At 43.2% G+C, this 19,086-nt stretch overlaps 1 protein-coding gene across 1 annotated transcript in view; it reads left to right on the top strand.

Moving 5' to 3' along the window:
• The first annotated feature begins 3,518 nt into the window (after positions 1-3,518).
• VWF (von Willebrand factor) overlaps positions 3,519-19,086 on the top strand; it is a 239,452-nt gene continuing 223,884 nt past the window's right edge. The window contains exons 1-5 of the mRNA XM_032780579.2: positions 3,519-3,617; positions 6,153-6,207; positions 8,570-8,719; positions 18,034-18,136; positions 18,234-18,442. Of these exons, the coding sequence (XP_032636470.1) occupies positions 6,153-6,207; positions 8,570-8,719; positions 18,034-18,136; positions 18,234-18,442 (517 nt within the window). The 5' untranslated portion in view covers positions 3,519-3,617. The remainder of the gene's footprint in view (positions 3,618-6,152; positions 6,208-8,569; positions 8,720-18,033; positions 18,137-18,233; positions 18,443-19,086) is intronic.

Consider the following 19,086-nt stretch of genomic DNA (forward strand, 5'->3'; position numbering starts at 1 on the left):
ATATAATTAATGATTAGGGCTATTGCTGCATTTGGCTACTTTGTTTGAAAGAACTGAGAGGACTATGGCCATGTGCTGGAAAGTAATTATTAGTGTCCGACACTCTTTCTCAAAGCTTATCCCATTACCACAGAAATTGGCTATTAAATGGCTTTCTAGGCACTCTACATGTCATCTCAGACTTTTTCCTGTTGTATAAAATGAGTTCCTACCATGCTAACATTTATAAACAAATCTTAGGTCTACGCAAACATCACCACGCTTCGCATTGGAACAGTACACAATAACAGTCAATAAATGTGCTCTTCAATTATCACTTCCTTTCTTATGGGAAAATTGAGTCAGAAGCAAAACAAAGGAAGTTTGTCCTTTATGTGTCAAGCTCAGTTAGCTATTTTCTATGCTGGTGTCTCTTCTTAATGTATCTAGTTCATCTAACACGTTTCAACATGTGTAGCACATGTTAGCTAATTCAGTTAAAAGTTAGCACTTGGCATCACAAAATGTTCCATTGGTATTGACTGAGGCTCTGATTCTGAACTGAACTAAGAAAGCCCATGGCAGGGCAGGGCAGCAGTCTGTGTATGATCAACTGCAGGATCAGGGTGAAATTCCTGGCCACAATGCCTTTTCGTTTATTTTACAAAGAAAAGAGGCTGCCATGTTTTTTTAGCTTCAAGTGGAAAGGGAAGTAGATTATATCAAAAGCATTTAAAAATACCACCTCAAAAGCTATGAAAGGAAAACTCCAGCCATCTATCACAATTTCAGGATCACACAATCCTATATCAGGAACAAAAGAATTGAGTTTTTTTTTAAAATTTAAAACAAATTATCTATAACAACTTAAGAGCCAAGAAATGTTCCATTTTTAAGAACCTTAAAGCCAGTCTTGAGTGAGTGCCAAACAAAAGGATAAATAAAATAATTATCTATTAATTGGTTCCTTGGCTAAAAGGTTTGCATATGCTAAGAAATCATCTGAAAGAAAGCATGTCTTCAGGCGTTGAAAGGAACACAACACCTCAGGAGTGAATAGAAGTTGGTGACAACCCTTCACAGTTCCCGATCTCACTGAAGATTCCAGTGCTGGAGAAGCTGCTTCCACCCCACGTTTCACTAAGGGGTTGGGAACGTCTCTCCAGAATCCTCTAAATCTCCATGTCCAAGAATTGTGGCACGTATGCACACACTTCCATGTAGAGCCACAAATAAAAAAGTTGAGAAGAGCTAAGGTAGCAACTGTTTCGTTCAGTCCATCTAACACCCTACAACAATGTTATTGTTCTTCCCTTTAAACAAATCCAAACATGAGAGAGACTAGAAATGAACAATTAAGGAATCCAGCCCACTTGTGTATAACACACTATCACTTACTACTGTGGTGATATGAAAACTCTGTTAAAATTACAAGCTATCACTTTAAATTTGTAAGGGGTTTTTTGGTCCTGCTTGCAGTCTAGAGAGCTCTTCAAGGAAGTGCGTGATCAGGTTGAACCGGTCATTCTGCAAGGAGCCAGTTTAAAACAAAGTGAGTTGAATTTTGTCTCTCTGCAGTTCTGGAATGTTAAGGTTCTGGATTCTATGAAATAAAGTAGTGTTATACTGCAATCTTTCAGAAAGAGCATGTATTGTTTTGTATCTGCCTTCTTTGTTTGTATGCTGTGAACATAACTATCATCCCACCTGACCCACATCACTTACCCAACTTTAACTTCCACCTTCTGCACAGCATCATATGCAAAGCTTCTGGTCCTTACCTATATGGTCTGTCATGTTTTAGACCCCTTGAGTGAAATGCTGTCCTCACTGACGTCAACAGCAAAACTTTCATTGACTTAATTAGTGCCAGTATTTTACCCTTTGTACTTATCTGCTTTTGTATCTTATTACATCTGCTTTTCTGTGGTGCTGGTGATGCCAAATGTCGTTCATGCTTATCTTCCTTGTTGTTCCTTTGCTTGAAATGACCTCTCAGAATTAGTCCATAAAGCCTAAGGGTGTATTAACTTTTCCATGTATCTCATCCCTTCCTGAGGACAGAGAGAAATTTCCTGGGCAGAGGGAGGGGTCCTTTCAGAGGGGCTCCATTGGAGCAAAAGAAGTCACATTGGACCCACGTTGGAAGGTAAATTGGGGTCAGGGCACCAAGGGACTGAATTGTAGTTGGAGTACAGAACTCCTGCGCAATATGGTCTTGTCTTCCCATAGATACTCTGCAATTCACCCAGATCATGACGGGTATGTCACGGGATGCAGCTTTTCAGTGGGAGGGAGTTGAAGGCAAACCCCATGCCAATTGGAAAATATGGAAGCACCCGAGTAAGAAAATCCTGGTGGAGTTTCCCTCACTAAAAGTCTTTCTTTGGCTTTTCATGCAGGAGGGAACAGTCTAGGCCATTCTCTTTTATTTTTGTTCCAGAAATATTACCTGGTTCTGTCAAGCAGTTTGTCAAACAGATTGTTTGAAATAGTTGACAAAATAAAGTGAGTATCACTAACAACAAACTAATAAGAGAAATAAAATAAATAATAATAGAAGTAATCATATGCCATGCCTCAAGGAGTAAGCTGATCACCTGTTAGGGTCAGAAAGAAATTTGCATTGATGGAAATGTGATAAAATTATGATGCCTTTGTTTGTTTTCTTTGTACAGTAACTTAATATTTCTAAGAACCGTGTGCAGAGACAGCAGTCATTTTGTTCTCGGATTTCAAAGTGGTAGCTGTGTTAGTTTGTATCAGTAAAATGAACGAGGAGTCCTTGTGGCACCTTTGTTAATCTCAAAGGTGCCACAAGTAATCCTTGTTCTTTTTGCTTATACACAACACACACACTCTCTGTGCTCTCTCCTGGGGATTTTACTTTTGTTCTGTCATATTGTTATTTTTCAAAGTTCAAAATAAGTTCCTGATCCTGCAAGCTCTTATGCATATGGTTATCTTTACACATACCTGTTGTTCCACTGGGACTGTGCACATAATTAAGCAAATGCATAAAAGTTTGCATGCTCAGCTCACACTGTAAGTAATTTGGACTACAGGTGCATGACTGGTATTTTTTGTTTATGAGGAAAAAAAGAACACTAAATAGCATAACTAGCTCTGTACGTTATTTTTCCCAACTTGCTTTAATGCATCATATTGGACTTTCATGGTGGCAGGAAAGTACTAGATGGATCAATGATCTATTATGGTATGGCAAATCTGATATTTCTCTCTGTCAGTACTCTTTCAAGTAGTTATGTTATCTTATTTGCTCGGCCAGTGAGGTTTCACGCTCACAGATGCAAAACTCATTTCAAAGACTTATCTGTCATGTAAGTATATAATACAATTTCCTCTCATTGTTTCTTTTTGGCAATTAAGGCAACTGATTTACATGATAGCAGTTTAGCACTATTGTGTTGAGAATCAGACGGATGCAAAGGTAATCTGTTATCTTTCCTCTTAAATGAACAAGAGTTCCTGGCTTATATGAAAACAAAAATTTTCAGTTCCAGTCCATTGCAGTCCAGCCTTCTGAAGGAAACAGGAACCATGGGCTCTTAGGCTAAAGCTGACCATCCAAGAAGCTGATTTTTTTCATAGGCAATTGAACTTTTGGACAGAAAAAGGTATATTTATTTCTTATGAATCAGATTATTAAATTGTACAGGGTGGGTCATTAGGCTGGTATAACTGATATGTATTTCTTTGTTAAAAGTCTATCAATATGTGTTTGTTTAATTCCTATTGTTCCCTTTTTTATTCTCTTCTGTTTCAGTTCTTATACAGTGTCCATCATTGTGGTATCTTACGGTGCCTGTATCTTTATAGGCACCAGCCACATCATACGCACTACATTTTTCAACAGATCCTTCTTTCCTTTTTTTGCAAATATAGTGAGGCAAGTTCTGCATTCAGTTATACAGGTTGACTATCATTGACTTCAATGGGAGATAGACCAATGTAACTGAAGTCAGAGGAAGTTGTGCCCATGTAAACAGAGCAGAATTTGGTCCCATGGGTAAGCTCCATTATCAAGGGCTTTTTTTATTTATTTTAAAGAAATTTGGGTATGATCTAGTGGAGTCAAAATATTGGGTATGATTGTATCTAAGGTGGCGCTGGCTAGAAAATGGAAATCCCTTCCCAAGAAAAAAATTGTGGCTTTGAATTATTTTTTACATACTGAATTGGGAGAAAATGTCAATAATGTAAATTGTTATTGCAGGAAAGGATTACCAGAAAAATTCCACTGTGATTCTCCCAAAAAAGGATTTTTTTCAGCTTGATGGCTGCCACCCTGGAAGACACTTGTCAATTTCACTTTCTCACCCAGGCAGAACATCATAATAACAAGAGCCTTCCAGCCAGGCTGCTGGGTGGAGCCACTGTTTAAATTTTCCTGACAGAAAATTGGATTTTTTTTTAACAGATTTGAAATTTTCCCACAGAAAGCTTAATATTTTGGAAAAGGGCATTTTTTGGTAGAATAATTTTCCAACGGGAAATTTACAGTCAGCTGTAATCTGAGGCCCAAAGGGGGCTTGTTTGAAAATTGAATGCATTCAGCTGTATCCTATAGCTAATGTAACCTATCTATATAGAATTTCAAACTGCTCTCTCATCTATCACCTGGTAACCTAATGTTGCAGAATGTCTTCTTAGCTCTTATAGATGCACTCATATATTTTAACATCTTTATAGCACTGCTAGTGCTATAAAGTTTGTTTACAGATGTCTAGGAGACAAAGGGTCAAACACAAAGCAAATGGCAAAACTCCCATTGACTTTAGTGAAGCTAAGATTTCACCTCAGGTCTCTGCCTTGTGCATGTTTATCTCAGTGGGCAGACATCTGTGTGTGTAACGGAGCACAAATGTACTCAGGGGGCTGTGCACAGGATTGGAAGTGTTTGCCTACATGCAGGACCGGCGCTAGGGTTTCTGGCGCCCTAGGCGCCAGGCCATTTTGCCGCCCCGCGCGCAGGTCTCGCGGCTCCAGCGGAGCTACCGCACGCATACCACCGGAGGCGCGGGACCGGCAGACCGTCCGCAGATACGACTGAGGCAGCTGTACCGGAGCCGCCTGCCGCCCCCCGGCAAAATGCCGCCCCCGCCAATGCTGGCGTCCCAGGGAAAGTGCCGGCCCTGGGCGGCTCCCTGACCCCGGGGGGGGAGGGGCGCCCTGGGTTGCCGGGTCGTGGCGGCGGCTCCCTGACCCCGGGGGCGTGCTGACCCCGGGCGGGGGGGGGGCCCTGGGCTGCCCGGCTGCGGCGGTGGTGCACTGACCTGGGGGATACCTTGGGCTGCCGGTTGCAGGCAGCTGCTGCCGCCGGCAGTTCAGCGCCTCCAGCAGCAGCGGCTACAATCATTTAAAATTTTTTTGGGGGGTGCCACTTTTTGGCGCCCCCAAATCTTGGCGCCCTAGGCAACCGCCTAGTTCGCCTAAATGGTTGCACCGGCCCTGCCTACATGGATCAGTTTGCTGGAGCAGGATCTTTATATACACCATTCTCCCCCTAAGGTAATATAATTTATGGTACAATAAAAGATACTACCTGACCCACCTTGTCTTTCTAATATCCTGGGACCTACACATCTACAACACTGCAATTTTCCCCCTAAGGCATTAGGGAAAGATGTAGTTCCTTAGGTAGTGGTTGTAGATCATAACAGGGCCTAGCTGGGTCTTACAGTCTGGTGGGTTAATTTTATTTTTGCTGGGCTGCCCAACAGTTGGGTAATTGAAACTTTGTATTGAATTTTTTAAATATTTGTAATAATTTTGTAACAATTGTGCATGAGGTGTATGGCTCCAGAGGCAGGCTTCAGGTAAATTAGAATAACACAAACATCCCATATCTCCTATGCAGATAGCCCATGTTACCTGCTGAGAACAGAAGATGCATTATTTCTCAGAGTACATACTTTTTGTGTGTGTTTGTTTTTAAAGCATGGATTTGTAGGGTGATATTATTGGATTATCATGAAAGACCATTTCAATTTCTGTTTTACAGCAATAAATAGAACCCCAAACTAATACAAAGAAATTTAGGGAGAAAACGGACGCTTGATATGAATCAAAACGAGTCTGGAAAACTATCCCCCAATTATCAGTGTGTTAAATATTGACAATGAATGTTCTAACATCTTTTATTTTAACAGATGATCTGTTTCACAGTCCTGCTAATGCAGTTAGCTCTGTCCATTGTAACAACAGGTAGGAACGCATGTTGTTTCTAATACCTAAGAAAATGGAATTTTTATTCCTTTTTACAATAATTTCTGTATTCCTTCTATAATCCTACAAACCTTACTCAGGCAACATGCCATCAGCGTCAAAGACATAGAGAGGACTGTTACCTATTGCCTGTATGCTGCACTAAGTGTGGTATGGACAAAACCCTATCCTCACAAGGACTCCCATTGAAGTCAATGGACTGAAATGGACAGACCCTTAACTATGTGTGGTGCCACATTAACTTTAATGACAGAGCAAGGAGTAATGGTCTCAAGTTGCAATGGGGGAGGTTTAGGTTGGATATTAGGAAAAACTTTTTCACTCAGAGGGTGGTGAAGCACTGGAATGGGTTATCTAGGGAGGTGATGGAATCTCCTTCCTTAGAGGTTTTTAAGGTCAGGCTTGACAAAGCCCTAGCTGGGATGATTTAGTTGGGGATTGGTCCTGCTTTGAGCAGGGGGTTGGACTATATGACCTCCTGAGGTCCCTTCCAACCCTGATATTCTATGATTCTATGACTCTGTGCAGCCATAGAGGTTTGCCTGCATATAGCTCATTGCTAGATCAGTGCCTGAAGTAATACTGAATGGTTTGGCCCAGTAGAAATAAGGAGAAGCAGCAGTTCCAATTTAGATATCAATTAACTTAATGTGTTAGATATGAGAATCTCACTGTCACCTAATTTCCGTAGAATGTCATGTCAGGATTGTGCTCTGCATGAAAAATAGAGTCAACATCTTCAAACTTGGGTAATTTCACTAGGTGTTTGAGTTGTTTAGCACCTCCTTAAAATCAAGCCACTGAAGCCTGCATCCTGTAAGTTACAAAGCGTAGGGGGACCCTTGAATCCATGCAGAGCAATTTAAATTTTAAATTAGTGTGTGTGTGTGGGTCTCTCCCATGTAGTAACTTGCAGGACAGGGTTGCAAACTTTCTAAGGCCCCTCCCCCACTCATTCCATCACCTCTCCTTCCCTTGCCTACTCTCCCCTGCCCTCACTCACTTGTGCATTTTTACTGGGCTGAGGCAGGGGATTGGGGCACAGGGGAGGGCTCCATCTGGGGGTGCAGGCTCTGGGGTGGGGCTGGGGCTGAGGGGTTCAGAGTGTGGGAGGAGGCTCCGGGATGGGGCAGAGAGTTGAGGTGTGGGAGAAGGCTCCAGGCTGGGAGGTGGGGCTGAGGGGTTCGGAGTATGGTATGGGAGGGAGCTCCGGGCTGGGGCAGAGGTTTGGAATATGAGAGGGGATTTGTGGTGTGGGCTCCAGATGGCACTGACCTCAGGCAGCCCCGGCATTTCCTGGGGATGGAAGATGTCCACGCGGCTCCCAGGAAGTGGCGGCATGTGACTCTGGCTTCTTGGCAGAGCACCCCTGGTCACTCCTCTACCTAGGAACTGGAGAGACCTGCTGGTTGCTTCCCAGGAGCTGGGCATGGAGCCAGCCTGCCATGCTGTGGTCAACTGGACTTTTAGTGGCCCGGTCAGCTGTGCTGACCAGAGCCATCCAGGTTCCTTTTTGACCTGGTGTTCTGGTAGAAAACCGGATGCCTGGCAACCCTAGGACAGGGGCTTGATTTAATTGCCTAAATGTGGACTTAGGTGATTAACTCTAAGCACCAAAGTTAGAGAATTTTGAGCTAGCCTAATAGGTGCTACCCAGTGAAATGTTTCAGGAAAGCATTTACAAAAGCGGCATGCATACAGCCAAAGTAAATTCCTGTTTAAATTGAAACAGATATTCAAGGCAAAACATTTGCATAACTTGGCCAGCTGTGTGCTCATCTGCACAATTTGGTCCAATTAAGTCACATGGAGTGTAACTGAGGCAAGAGATTGGGCCCAAAATGTTTGTAAATGGGACATTCCTAGCGCTTATGTTTTCAGTTAGTCTTTGATTATTTTCATTCTAATCAGGTTCCAGTAAGTACTGGGGAAATAAAAACATTTATTACAGCTGCATTTCACTGGTTGTTAGTCAAACCCTAGAATTTCATTGAGAAAAATGTCCGTGCACCCTGTTGAATAATATGCTCAGACAATTTCTGTAAAAATATAGGCCAGATGTTCAGCCTAGTGTAAATTGATCTTGGAGCGGGCCTTAAATTCTGCTGGTATAAAATGGCATCGTTCCATTGTAGCTGAAGGAGCTTCACTGATTTACACAAGCTGAACAACGGGCACAATGAATGTTAAGAATGAGTGGAACTCGGCTGAACTTCGCTGACTTACACCAGCTGAGAATTTGTCTCATAGTCATGGAGCTCCCAGGTGGTAAAACGATTGCTTGATTTTACGTATTAAATTGTGCTTTGATATCCAGGATCATCAAGCTTTTTGCTTGCAGATGGACAAACAGAGCAGCCATCTCTTTTCCGCTGCAGCCTTTTTGGAGATGATCACATCAAAACATTTGATGAGTCTTTCTATGACTTTGCTGGGGATTGCAGTTACCTCCTGGCTGGGGACTGTCACAAACGCTCCTTCACGCTCATAGGTGAGTTTGAATAGAATATCGGAGATCAGCAAATGTGGAACATTTTAGGTCTTCAGTATCCATCTATCTTGGATACTTTCACATGGGGGCAGAACACTAGTAGAGTTCCCAGTGCTGCCTTCTGCTAGAGGGGAGAGACAGCTAAACCAATGAGTTTTGATGGCTCTATTGAGGCCAGGCCTATCTGCACAGAGGTCCTGTTCCTCCAAACTGGCTTCTGATGTTCTTTGACACCTGAGTTCTTGCACTGATAAGCTACTGGGGAACCAGGATTTCCTCATTAGCTCTTGTGTAAAGAGGAAAAGTGGGTAATCTTTTAAATGTTGCTAGGGTGGTGGAGATTTTCAAAGCTGACTAGGGGATTTAGCCACATGACTCCCATAAAAACTCATGCAGATTGTGTGCTGAATTCTTTGAAAACCTATCCACTCAGTACAGAAGTCCTTGAGGGTACACAGGTATATTTAAGGTCAGCATTTTCCCCTTCACAGCTAGGGTTTGTCTTCCCTTGAGCTGGAGGTGTAATTTCCAGCTGGAGGAAACATTCAAAATTAGCGTTAGCTCGGGTTGAGCTAGTGTGCTAAAAATGAAAGTGTAGCCATGGCAGGATGGGCTAGCTGCCCTGTGTATGATCCCATCTGAAACCATACATGTCTACTTGGGGTGACTAGCCCCTCTCATTGCCAGAGCTCTGCTCCATTTTTAGCACACCAGCTTGATTGGAGTTAGTGTGGGTTTGTCTCTTCAAGCTGTAAATTACCCCTTTGGTTCAGGTTTCAGAGGGATAGCTGTTATTCTGTATCAGTAAAAATAATGAGGAGTCCTTGTGGCACCTTAGAGACTAACAAATTTATTTGGGCATAAGCTTTTGTGGGCTAGAACCCACTTCATCAGATGCATGGAGTGGAAAATACAGTAAGCAGGTATAAATATAAAGTACATGAAAAGATGAGAGTTGCCTTACCAAGTGGGGAGTCAGTGCTAATGAGGCCAATTCAATTAGGGTGGATGTAGCTCATTCCCAGCAGTTGACAAGAAAGTGTGAATATCAACAGAAGGAACATTATTTTTTGTAGTGTCCCAGCCATTCCCAGTCTTTATTCAGGCCTAATTTGGTGGTGTCAAGTTGGCAAATTAATTCCGGTTCTGCAGTTTCTCATTGAAGTCTGTTTTTGAAGTTTTTTTGTTGAAGAATGGCCACTTTAAAGTCTGTTATTGAGTGTCCAGGGAGTTTGAAGTGTTCTCCTACTGGTTTTTGAATGTTACAATTCTTGATGTCTGATTTGTGTCCATTTATTTCTTTGCGTAGAGACTATCTGGTTTGGCCAATGTACACAGCAGAGGGGCATTGCTGGCACATGATGGCATATATCACATTGGTAGATGTGCAGGTGAATGAGCCCCTGATGGTGTGGCTGATGTGGTTGGGTCCTATGATGGTGTCCCTTGAATAGATATACGGACAGAGTTGGCAACGGGGTTTGTTGCAGGGGTTGGTTCCTGGGTTAGTGTTTCAGTTGTGTGGTGTATAGTTGCTGGTAAGTATTCGATTCAGGTTGGTGGGCTGTTTGTAAGTAAGGACTGGCCTGTCTCCCAAGGTCTGTGAGAGTGAGGGATCATCCTTCAGGCTAGGTTGTAGATCCTTGATGACGCGCTGGAGAGGTTTTAGTCGGGAGCTGTAGGTTACAGCTAGTGGCGTTCTGTTATTTCTTTGTTGGGCCTGTCCTGTAGTAGGTGACATCTGGGTACCCTTCTGGGTCTGTCAATCTGTTTCTTCAGTTCTCCAGGTGGGTATTGTAGTTTTAAGAATGCTTGACAGAGATCCTTAGGTGTTTGTCTCTGTCTGAGGGATTGGAGCAAATGTGGTTGTATCTTAGGGCTTGGCTGTAGACAATGGATGGTGTGATGTGGTCTGGATGAAAGCTGGAGGCATGTAGGTGAGTATAGTGGTCAGTAGGTTTCCAGTATAGGGTGGTGGTTATGTGGCCATCACTTATTTGTATAGTAGTGTCCAGGAAGTGGATCTCTTGCACGGACTGGTCCAGGCTGAGGTTGATGGTGGGGTGGAAATTGTTGAAATCCAGGTGGAATTTCTCAAGGGCCTCCTTCCTGTGGGTCCAGATGATGAAGATGTCATCAATGTAGCACAAGTAGAATAGAGGTGCTGGGGATGAAAGCTGAGGAAGCGTTTTTCTAAGTCAGCTATAAAAATGTTGGCATACTGTGGAGCCATGCAGGTGCCCATAGCAGTACTGTTGACTTGAAGGTATAAATCGTCCCCAAATCTGAAATAATTGTGGGTGAGGACAAAGTCACAAAGGTCAGCAACCAGGTTTGCCTTGACATTATTGGGGATACTGTTCCTGAAGACTTGTAGTCCATCTTTGTGTGGAATGTTGGTGTAGAGGGCTTCTTCATCCATAGTGGCTAGGATGGTGTTTTCTGGAAGATCACCAGTGGATTGTAGTTTCCTCAGGAAGTCAGTGGTGTCTCAAAGATAGCTAGGTGTGCTGGTAGCATAGGGCCTGAGGAGAGAGTCCACATAACCAGACAGTCCTGCTGTCAGGGTACCAATGCCTGAGGTGATGGGGCATCCAGGATTCCCAGGTTTATGGATCTTGGGTAGCAAATAGAATACCCGGGGCTCTAGAATCATAGAATATCAGGGTTGGAAGGGACCTAGGAGGTCATTTATTCCAACTCCCTGCTCAAAGCAGGACCAGTCCCCAGACAAATTTTTACCCCAGTTCCCTAAATGGCCCCATTAAGGGTTGAACTCAAAACTCTGGGTTTAGCAGGCCAATGCTCAAACCACTGAGCTATCAGTGTAGATTTGTTCCTGTGCTTCTTCAGGGATTTTCTTCAGCAGATGGCGCAGTTTCTTTTGGTACTCTTCCATGGGATCAGAGGGTCATGGCCTATAGAATGTGGTGTCAGAGAGTTGCCTGGCAGCCTTTCGTTCATACTCCAACCTATTCATGATAACGACAGCACCTCCTTTGTCAACCTTTTTGATTATAATGTCAGAGTTGTTTCTGAGGCTGTGGTTGGCATTGTGTTCTGCTGGGCTGAATTTATAGGGCAAGTGATGCTGCTTTTCCACAATTTCAGCTTGTGCACGTCAGCAGAAGCACTCTATGTAAAAGTCCAGTCATCATCATCAGGAGTCCATGCAGAATCCTTCTTCTTGTAGCATTGGTAGGAAGGTTTCTGGGGGCATAGGTGCTGACTTCCACTGTTCCCGGTCGGTGCTTGACTGCAGCCCCGACGCACCCCTGCGCCGCCCTTGCCCTGCCCCCATTGCACCCGCTTCCCCAAAGTCTCTGCCCCCCCTCTTCTCTGCTTCCTTCCCCGAGCGTACCACATCCCTCCTCCTCCCCCCTCCATCCTGGAAAGCCCTAAGCACGGCCAAACAGATTTTTGGCAGCAAGAAGTGCTGGGAGTTGGAGGAGGAGCGGGGATGCGACATGCTTGGGGAGGGAGGAGATGAGGTGGAGTGGAGGTGAGAGGAGTTTGACTGCCGGTGGGTGCAGAGCACCCACTAATTTTTCCCTGTGGGGGCTCCAGCCCCAGAGCACCCATGGAGTTGGTGCCTATGTTTGTGAGTTAGTGTGCGGTTCAATGGTGTGGTGGAAATATCCCTTGAGTCGGAGACAGCGAGAGTAGGATACCAGGTCACCGCAGAACTGTATCATGTTTGTGGGAGGTGGGGCAGAAGGAGAGGCCCCGAGCTAGGACAGACGCTTCTGCCAGGCTAAGAGTATAGCTGGATAGATTAGCAATATTGTTGGGTGAGTTAAGGGGACCACTGTTGTGGCCCTTTGTGGCTTGTAAGAGTTTAGATAGTTTAGTGTCTTTTTTCCTCTGTAGAAAAGCAAAGTGTGTATTGTAAATGGCTTGTCTACTTTTTGTAAAGTCCAGCCACGAGGAAGTTTGTGCGGAAGGTTGGTTTTGTATGATAGTCTTCAGTTTTGCTTTTCCTGCTTGCTATATAGGATGTTGATCAGGTGGTTCTGCAGTTTCATTGGGAGTGGGTGGAACAATCTGTCACCTTAGTCAGTGTGGTATGTTAATTGCAATGGATTTTTTACCTTCAGTCCTTTTGGTATGATGTCCATCTGTTTGCATTTGGAAAGGAAGATGATGTCTGTCTGTATCTGCGTGAGTTTTTTCACGAATTGATGGATTTCCACTTCGTATGGCTAAATTCAGTGCCTTGCATGGCGACAGGTTTCAAAGGGGTAGCCATGCAGATGTAAGCCTTACTCTCAGGGCTGGAGTACACACAGTTTGAGCACTGAAAGTGATTTGTGAAACTGGGTGCAAAACCCTTGAGCGAACATTCTTATTTTGGATGATTAGTGTCCTATTTCAGTTCAGTTTAAGTAAGCTTTAGGGCTCTTTTAATCCAAAATAAGGGATTTGCACCGCTTTAACTGCATTGGTTTCCGCTCCAATTTAGTAAAATTAATAGAATTCTTGAGTGCTGATAAACCCTAGTGAAATATATTTAAAGGAGATTTGGATGGATTGATTTGTGCGACAACCATCAATTAATCATTTAAAGATTGTGAGCTGAGATTTCATGACTACATTTTAAAGAGAAACATGCTGCTATCGAGTACTGCATGCATCTGTTATCTAGTTCAACTTCAGTATGTGGTTTTAGTACCCAAGTGATATTTAACATAGACTCATCCTTTTGTTTTAAATCTCAAAGGGCACATATCTAAAGTGAATGACTCCAGTTGCAAAAGACATTAACAAGATGTGCATTTAGAATATTAGCTCTGAATTAATGTTGGGGGAAATGTAATGATGAGTTGGAATTGCAACTGGTATTAAATAACTTTGGGTAGAGCTACACAGCAAATGGAGGTGTGTTTGTAGCATGGATGCGCATAGCTTTAATCTAGCTAGCACTGATAACAATAGTAGTGAAGATGTGGTGGCATGAGCTTCAGCTCTGGCTGGCTGCCCCAGTACTAGCCCAACGGGGCCCCCGGGTACATACTCAGGTTGATAGTCCATTCTGAAGTCTGCACCGCCATGTCTATATTGCTCTTGTTACCTCTGCTAGCTAGATTGCAGTTAGCATGGATATGCATACCTGTGCTAGAATCACACCTTCGCTTGTGGTGTAGATATATCCTTGGACAATTTTGTTACTGGGAACAATCTTATTTGCTGTGCAAAAAACTGATTCTGCATAGGAGGCAGGGAATGTGTGTGTTGTAGGGGGGAGAGGGGGATGGTGGTGGTGGGAATAATGGGGAAAGTCAGAGCTATTCAATTGCTTCAGCCACTGTCTGCTGTGGGGTGTACAGATGAACATGACTTCATTGATCATGCCTTTGGGCAAGTACATGTGCACCAGACCTAATCTCACCTTTTGAAAAGATACAGTGTAAATTCCTCCCCCATGCCAATCCCATTCTGTCGGACAGTGAGAGAGGGCATGACTGAGGTCCTGCCTTTGCTCCTCCTATTCTGTTTAGGGTTCCATCTTGAAAGGCACTAAGAACTCTAGCGCCAGATCCAGCCAAACACTTAAGCCTATGCTTTAAGCATGTGAATGGTTTCATTGACTCTTATTGAACTGAAAGTATGTGCTTAAGACTTTTGTTGAATCAGGCTAGAATGATTAGCACTTTACAGGATCAATCCCAGCACTAGACTTGTGCTCAGGTGTCACAAGGATTGTGATAATGACTAGTTTCTACGCAGGGGGTAAGGAGATGTAGTGGAAGTAAGGGGGAATTCTTGTTCTGTTTTCCCCCACTTGCTCTTTCTGCTCCTGTACAAAGCTCTCCACAATCTGACCAATCAATTACTGAATGTTCGACACCAGTCTTCTTCATCAGTGATGCCAGCCCTTGTCTACAGTCAGGAGATGGAAGCAGAGAGTGGGGAAATTCTAAAACTAAACTATTCCTATGAAAAATCAACAAAGTTCCCACTGGAGTTTCCTTTCAACAGAGCTTTTTAGGCATACAAGGTGTGTTTGAATCAGGGGCAGCTCCAGGCACCAGCGCAGCAAGTGCATGTCTAGGGAGGGAAGCCACGGGGGGAGGCGTGCTGATCGTTGTGAGGGTGGCAGTCAGGCAGCCTTTGGAGGGATGTCTGCAGGAGGTCTGCTGGTCCCACGGCCTCGGCGGCAATTCAGCAGTGAGTATGCCGATGGCGCAGAACCATCAGATCACCCACAGAAATGCTGCTGAATCCACATGACCAGCGGACCGCCCGCAGGCATGTTGCCGAAGGCTGCCTGACTACCGTGCTTTGGGCGGCAAAAAAACATAGAGCTGCCCCTGGTTTGAAGGCTGTGACTCTCATATGAAGAGAGATTGAAAAGACTGGAATTGTTACCTTAGAATGGAGGGGAATAAGAGGGGACAGGATGAAAACATATAAAATAGCAAATGGTCTAGAGAAGGTAAGCTGGAGCTTATGTTTTCCCTGTCTCAACAAAAGAACAAGGGGACATTCAATGAACTGAAAAGATGTGAAATTGAAAATGGATGAAAGGAAACACATTTTCACTCAACATGTAATTAGACTGTGGAACTCACTGCCACAGTATTACATTGAAGCCAAGAACTCATTAAGATTCAAAGAAGGCATGGATGTTCATGTGGATAAAAAGAATATTAAGAGTTACAATAGTCAAGGCAAACAAATTTTTGGTAAGCATTAAATACCCCGTGCTTCAGAGTTTAAACCAATCTAACTATTAGGGATTAGAAGGAGATCTTCATGAGGGCCAGAGTATCTCACATCTGCCTATTGTGGGGTTCTTGAAACTCCCTCTGTGGCATCTGGTGCTAGCCACTGTCAGTTCCAGGATACGTCAGTAGAAAGACCATGGCACCAATCCTGTGTAGTAATTCTTTTGATTCTATATAACTGTGTAGTTGATCAGTGTCCAGGACTGTTTTGTGTGGAATTATCAGGGTTGAAATAGATGCATATTGAGTATATGCTGTGATTACTCATTGCTAAAGCTGGACAAATAATTCAGTCAGTGAATTTTTCCTCTTTTCTCTGTTGGTGAATTTTTTGAGAACAGATTGTGATTTTATCAAACTTTTAAATTCTTTGAAATTATTAACCAAATAACTTTTAATTCCTGTCACAAAGCTTGTTTGCAGACAGTATGTTGTGTGCATTTGAAATTACACTTGTTTTGATTAGGCACATAAGTCACATGGTAAGGCTCTGTTCAATAGTTGCTGAACAACTCTTCAAAATTAGTATCTACTCCTAGTAGTCATGATTAGAAATTTAGAATTTCTTTTGTGCAAATATTCTGCGTTATTTACTTTAAATTAACTTTTCCAATGAATATTCTTGCCTACGTTGTCAAATGCAGAAAGTAACCCCCAAAAAGATATGAAAAGAGTTGAAGCAAAATTAGTTAAAAATTCAGTTAGCTACACATGCAGGTTTCAGACAGCGCTTGTCAGTACAGCCTCAATCCTGTACAAATTTACACATCTTTAACTTTACACACTGAGAGTAGTCTTAGGATATGTCTACATTTCACGGCAATTAAAAACCTGTGAGTGGCCCATGCGGGGCTATTTCATTGCAATGTAGACTTCCGGGCTCCGGGACCCTCTCAACTCACAGGGCCCTAAGGGTATGACTACACTGCAAACCCCCTGCCCCAAACCAATCGAACAACCCCCCACACACTATGGCAGTGAGTCTTAAAGGACGTGTCAGTTGACTCATGACTTGCACTTCATGGATAAAATTAGCAGTGTAGTCTGGCTCTGAAACCTTCCTTGCCCCCTGACCAGATCTCAGAGCCCAGCCCCCAGCCTGAGCCTGAACATCTACACTGCTATTTTTAGCCTTGTAGTGCAAGCCTGAGTCAGTTAACCTGGGCTCTGAGACTCACTACCGCATTTGTTTTTTTTTTGCAGTGCAGATGTACCCTTATTCATCTACTGAGTAATGCTTCGTCTCATCTTCAGGAAGTATAAATTCTTTATTGTTTGTATTACTGTAGCACTTAGGATCCCCAATCATGGACCAGAACATCATTGTGCTAGATGCTGTATAAACCCAGAATAACAAAATGGCCCCTGCCACAATGAGTTTTCAATCTAAGTATAGGAAAAAAGACAACAGATGGATACAGATCGATGTGGGAAACAGTGAGATAGTGTTGATCAGTATGATAGGCAATGATCACAGAACACCAGCAACCTAGCAGATATCAAGTTTATTGTAGGCATCATGGCAAAGGAGAATTTTCAGGAGGGATTTGAAGGCGGCTGAGGAGTTAGCTTGGTAGATGTTTCTAGGGAATGGTCCCCAAGCATGAGAGGCAGCATGGGAGAAAGCACAAAGATGTGTGTTTGAGAATTTAACAAGTGGGCGATGGAGCCTGGAATCATGAGTCAAGTGGAGACAAACATCAACAGCTTGACTAGTGAATGAGAGGTAAGAGGTAGGGTGTAGATTGACCTTTAACTGTCTAGAAAGTGAAGACATGCAGCTTTATGCTTGATATAAAAGAGATGGGGGAAGACAGTGGAGGGATTCCAGGAGAGGGTTGACTATGGTCAAAGTGACAGCCTAGGAATTTGGTTTTCAACCTTTTTCCATTTGCGGATGCCTAAAAAATTTTGAATGGTGGGGCATGGCCCCGGGTCCACGGACCACAGGTGGCAAACACTGAACTAGGAAAATGATTGTTGCATCAGCATTCTGAATGGGTATGTGTGGGGCAAGATTACATTTGTCAAGGCCCGAGGACAGGATGTAGAAGTCATCAAGACACAAGATGATGAGAGCTTGGATGAAAGTCTAAGCTATATGGATGAATAGGAAAGGCTGTATTTTAGAGATGTTATACAGAGAGAATCTGCATAATTTAGACATAGCCTGGATGTGAGGACCTAGAAAGAGGTCTGAGTTGAAGGTGGGACAGAGGCTATAGTGTTGAATGACAGGCAGGCTGTTGATGTTGTCCACAGGGCTTGGGAAATGTGGTAGAGGAGAGGGCTTGAGGGGAAGATTAGGAGCTCTTATTTAGTCATTTTGAGCTTGGGTTTGGGACTGTCTCTTACCCTGTGTTTATAATGTGTCTGGCCCAATGATATCCTGATCTCAGATAGGGCATCCCAGCACTACTATCCTACAAATAATGAACAATAATAATAACGGTCTTTGCAGATTGGGGCCTACATTTGTATAAATAAAGGCGATTTCCTCTAAGTCTGAGTGCATTTGAAAAGAACAGCAATCAAGAAGAAGCTCAATTTCATGAAAAGAAAGAATAATCTCTTGTGTCTTTTCAGGTGACTACCAGAATGGAAGAAGAAATGGCTTCTCTGTGTATCTGGGAGAATATTTTGACATTCACTTGGCTTTAGATGGAACTGTGACTCAGGGGGACAAAAGGTAGACAGTGCAACAGTGAATGATGTCAGCTAGAAAGTGTAGTATCCATGTTATTTTGTGCATTACATCCTGAGCAACCTTTTTTTTTTCTTAACAGGGTTTCCATGCCGTTTGCCTCCCATGGGATATTTGTAGAGACCGAGGCAGGTTATTATAAGTTATCCAGTGATGAGCATGACTTTGTAGTGAAGATTGACATTGATGTGAATATTCAAATACTGTTTACAGACAAGCACTACAATAAAACCTGTGGCCTTTGTGGTAACTTTAATTACTTTGCCGAAGATGACTTCAGAACGCAGGAAGGTAAGGCTCAAAATATTTACCTTAGATTTTGATATAGACTCCAGTAGCATTTTTCTTGAGGGCTGATTCCACAACACCTGAATCTCAGTGATTTAGCCATTAGTTTTCTTCACAAAATTTGGCTACAATATCGCATTCTGATGTGCCAGTAAGTTAAGTGACTAAATCGTTCAATCTTCCTCTTCCCTAAAAATGAATTAGCTTCATCTTTTATCCCTGAGTAAAACAGAGGGCTCTAGGGGTGCTGTTTTCACAAACTTACTCTAGAAGTGGTAATGATGGAACTAAAGTCTGTATCATGGACTTCCATGGAAAAACTAGCAGAAAGGGAGGATTTACATGAGGAAATGCTACTACAGTCAACACTGTTTCCCACATATGAGGCAACTGGGGATAGGAATGGGGTTTAAATAACCATAGAAGTGACAGAATGTGTGTCTTGAGGGGACATCTGCATAAAAGAATGGCCTTTCATTGATCCTTTGGGCCTTTCTAACGTGGACAGCATGCTTCTCTCAGGAGACATGTTGCCTGAGGCTCCTGCTCCAAACCAAGGCCTGGTCTTCTGTCTCATACATGAAGATTTGTAAGCATGGAGTGGGAACCCCTGGGATTAATGCTGACATCATCTCTCTGTAGAAGTC

Source organism: Chelonoidis abingdonii, chromosome 1 (genome assembly GCF_003597395.2).
Source record: "Chelonoidis abingdonii isolate Lonesome George chromosome 1, CheloAbing_2.0, whole genome shotgun sequence".
In the NCBI taxonomy this organism is placed as follows: Eukaryota; Metazoa; Chordata; order Testudines; family Testudinidae; genus Chelonoidis; species Chelonoidis abingdonii.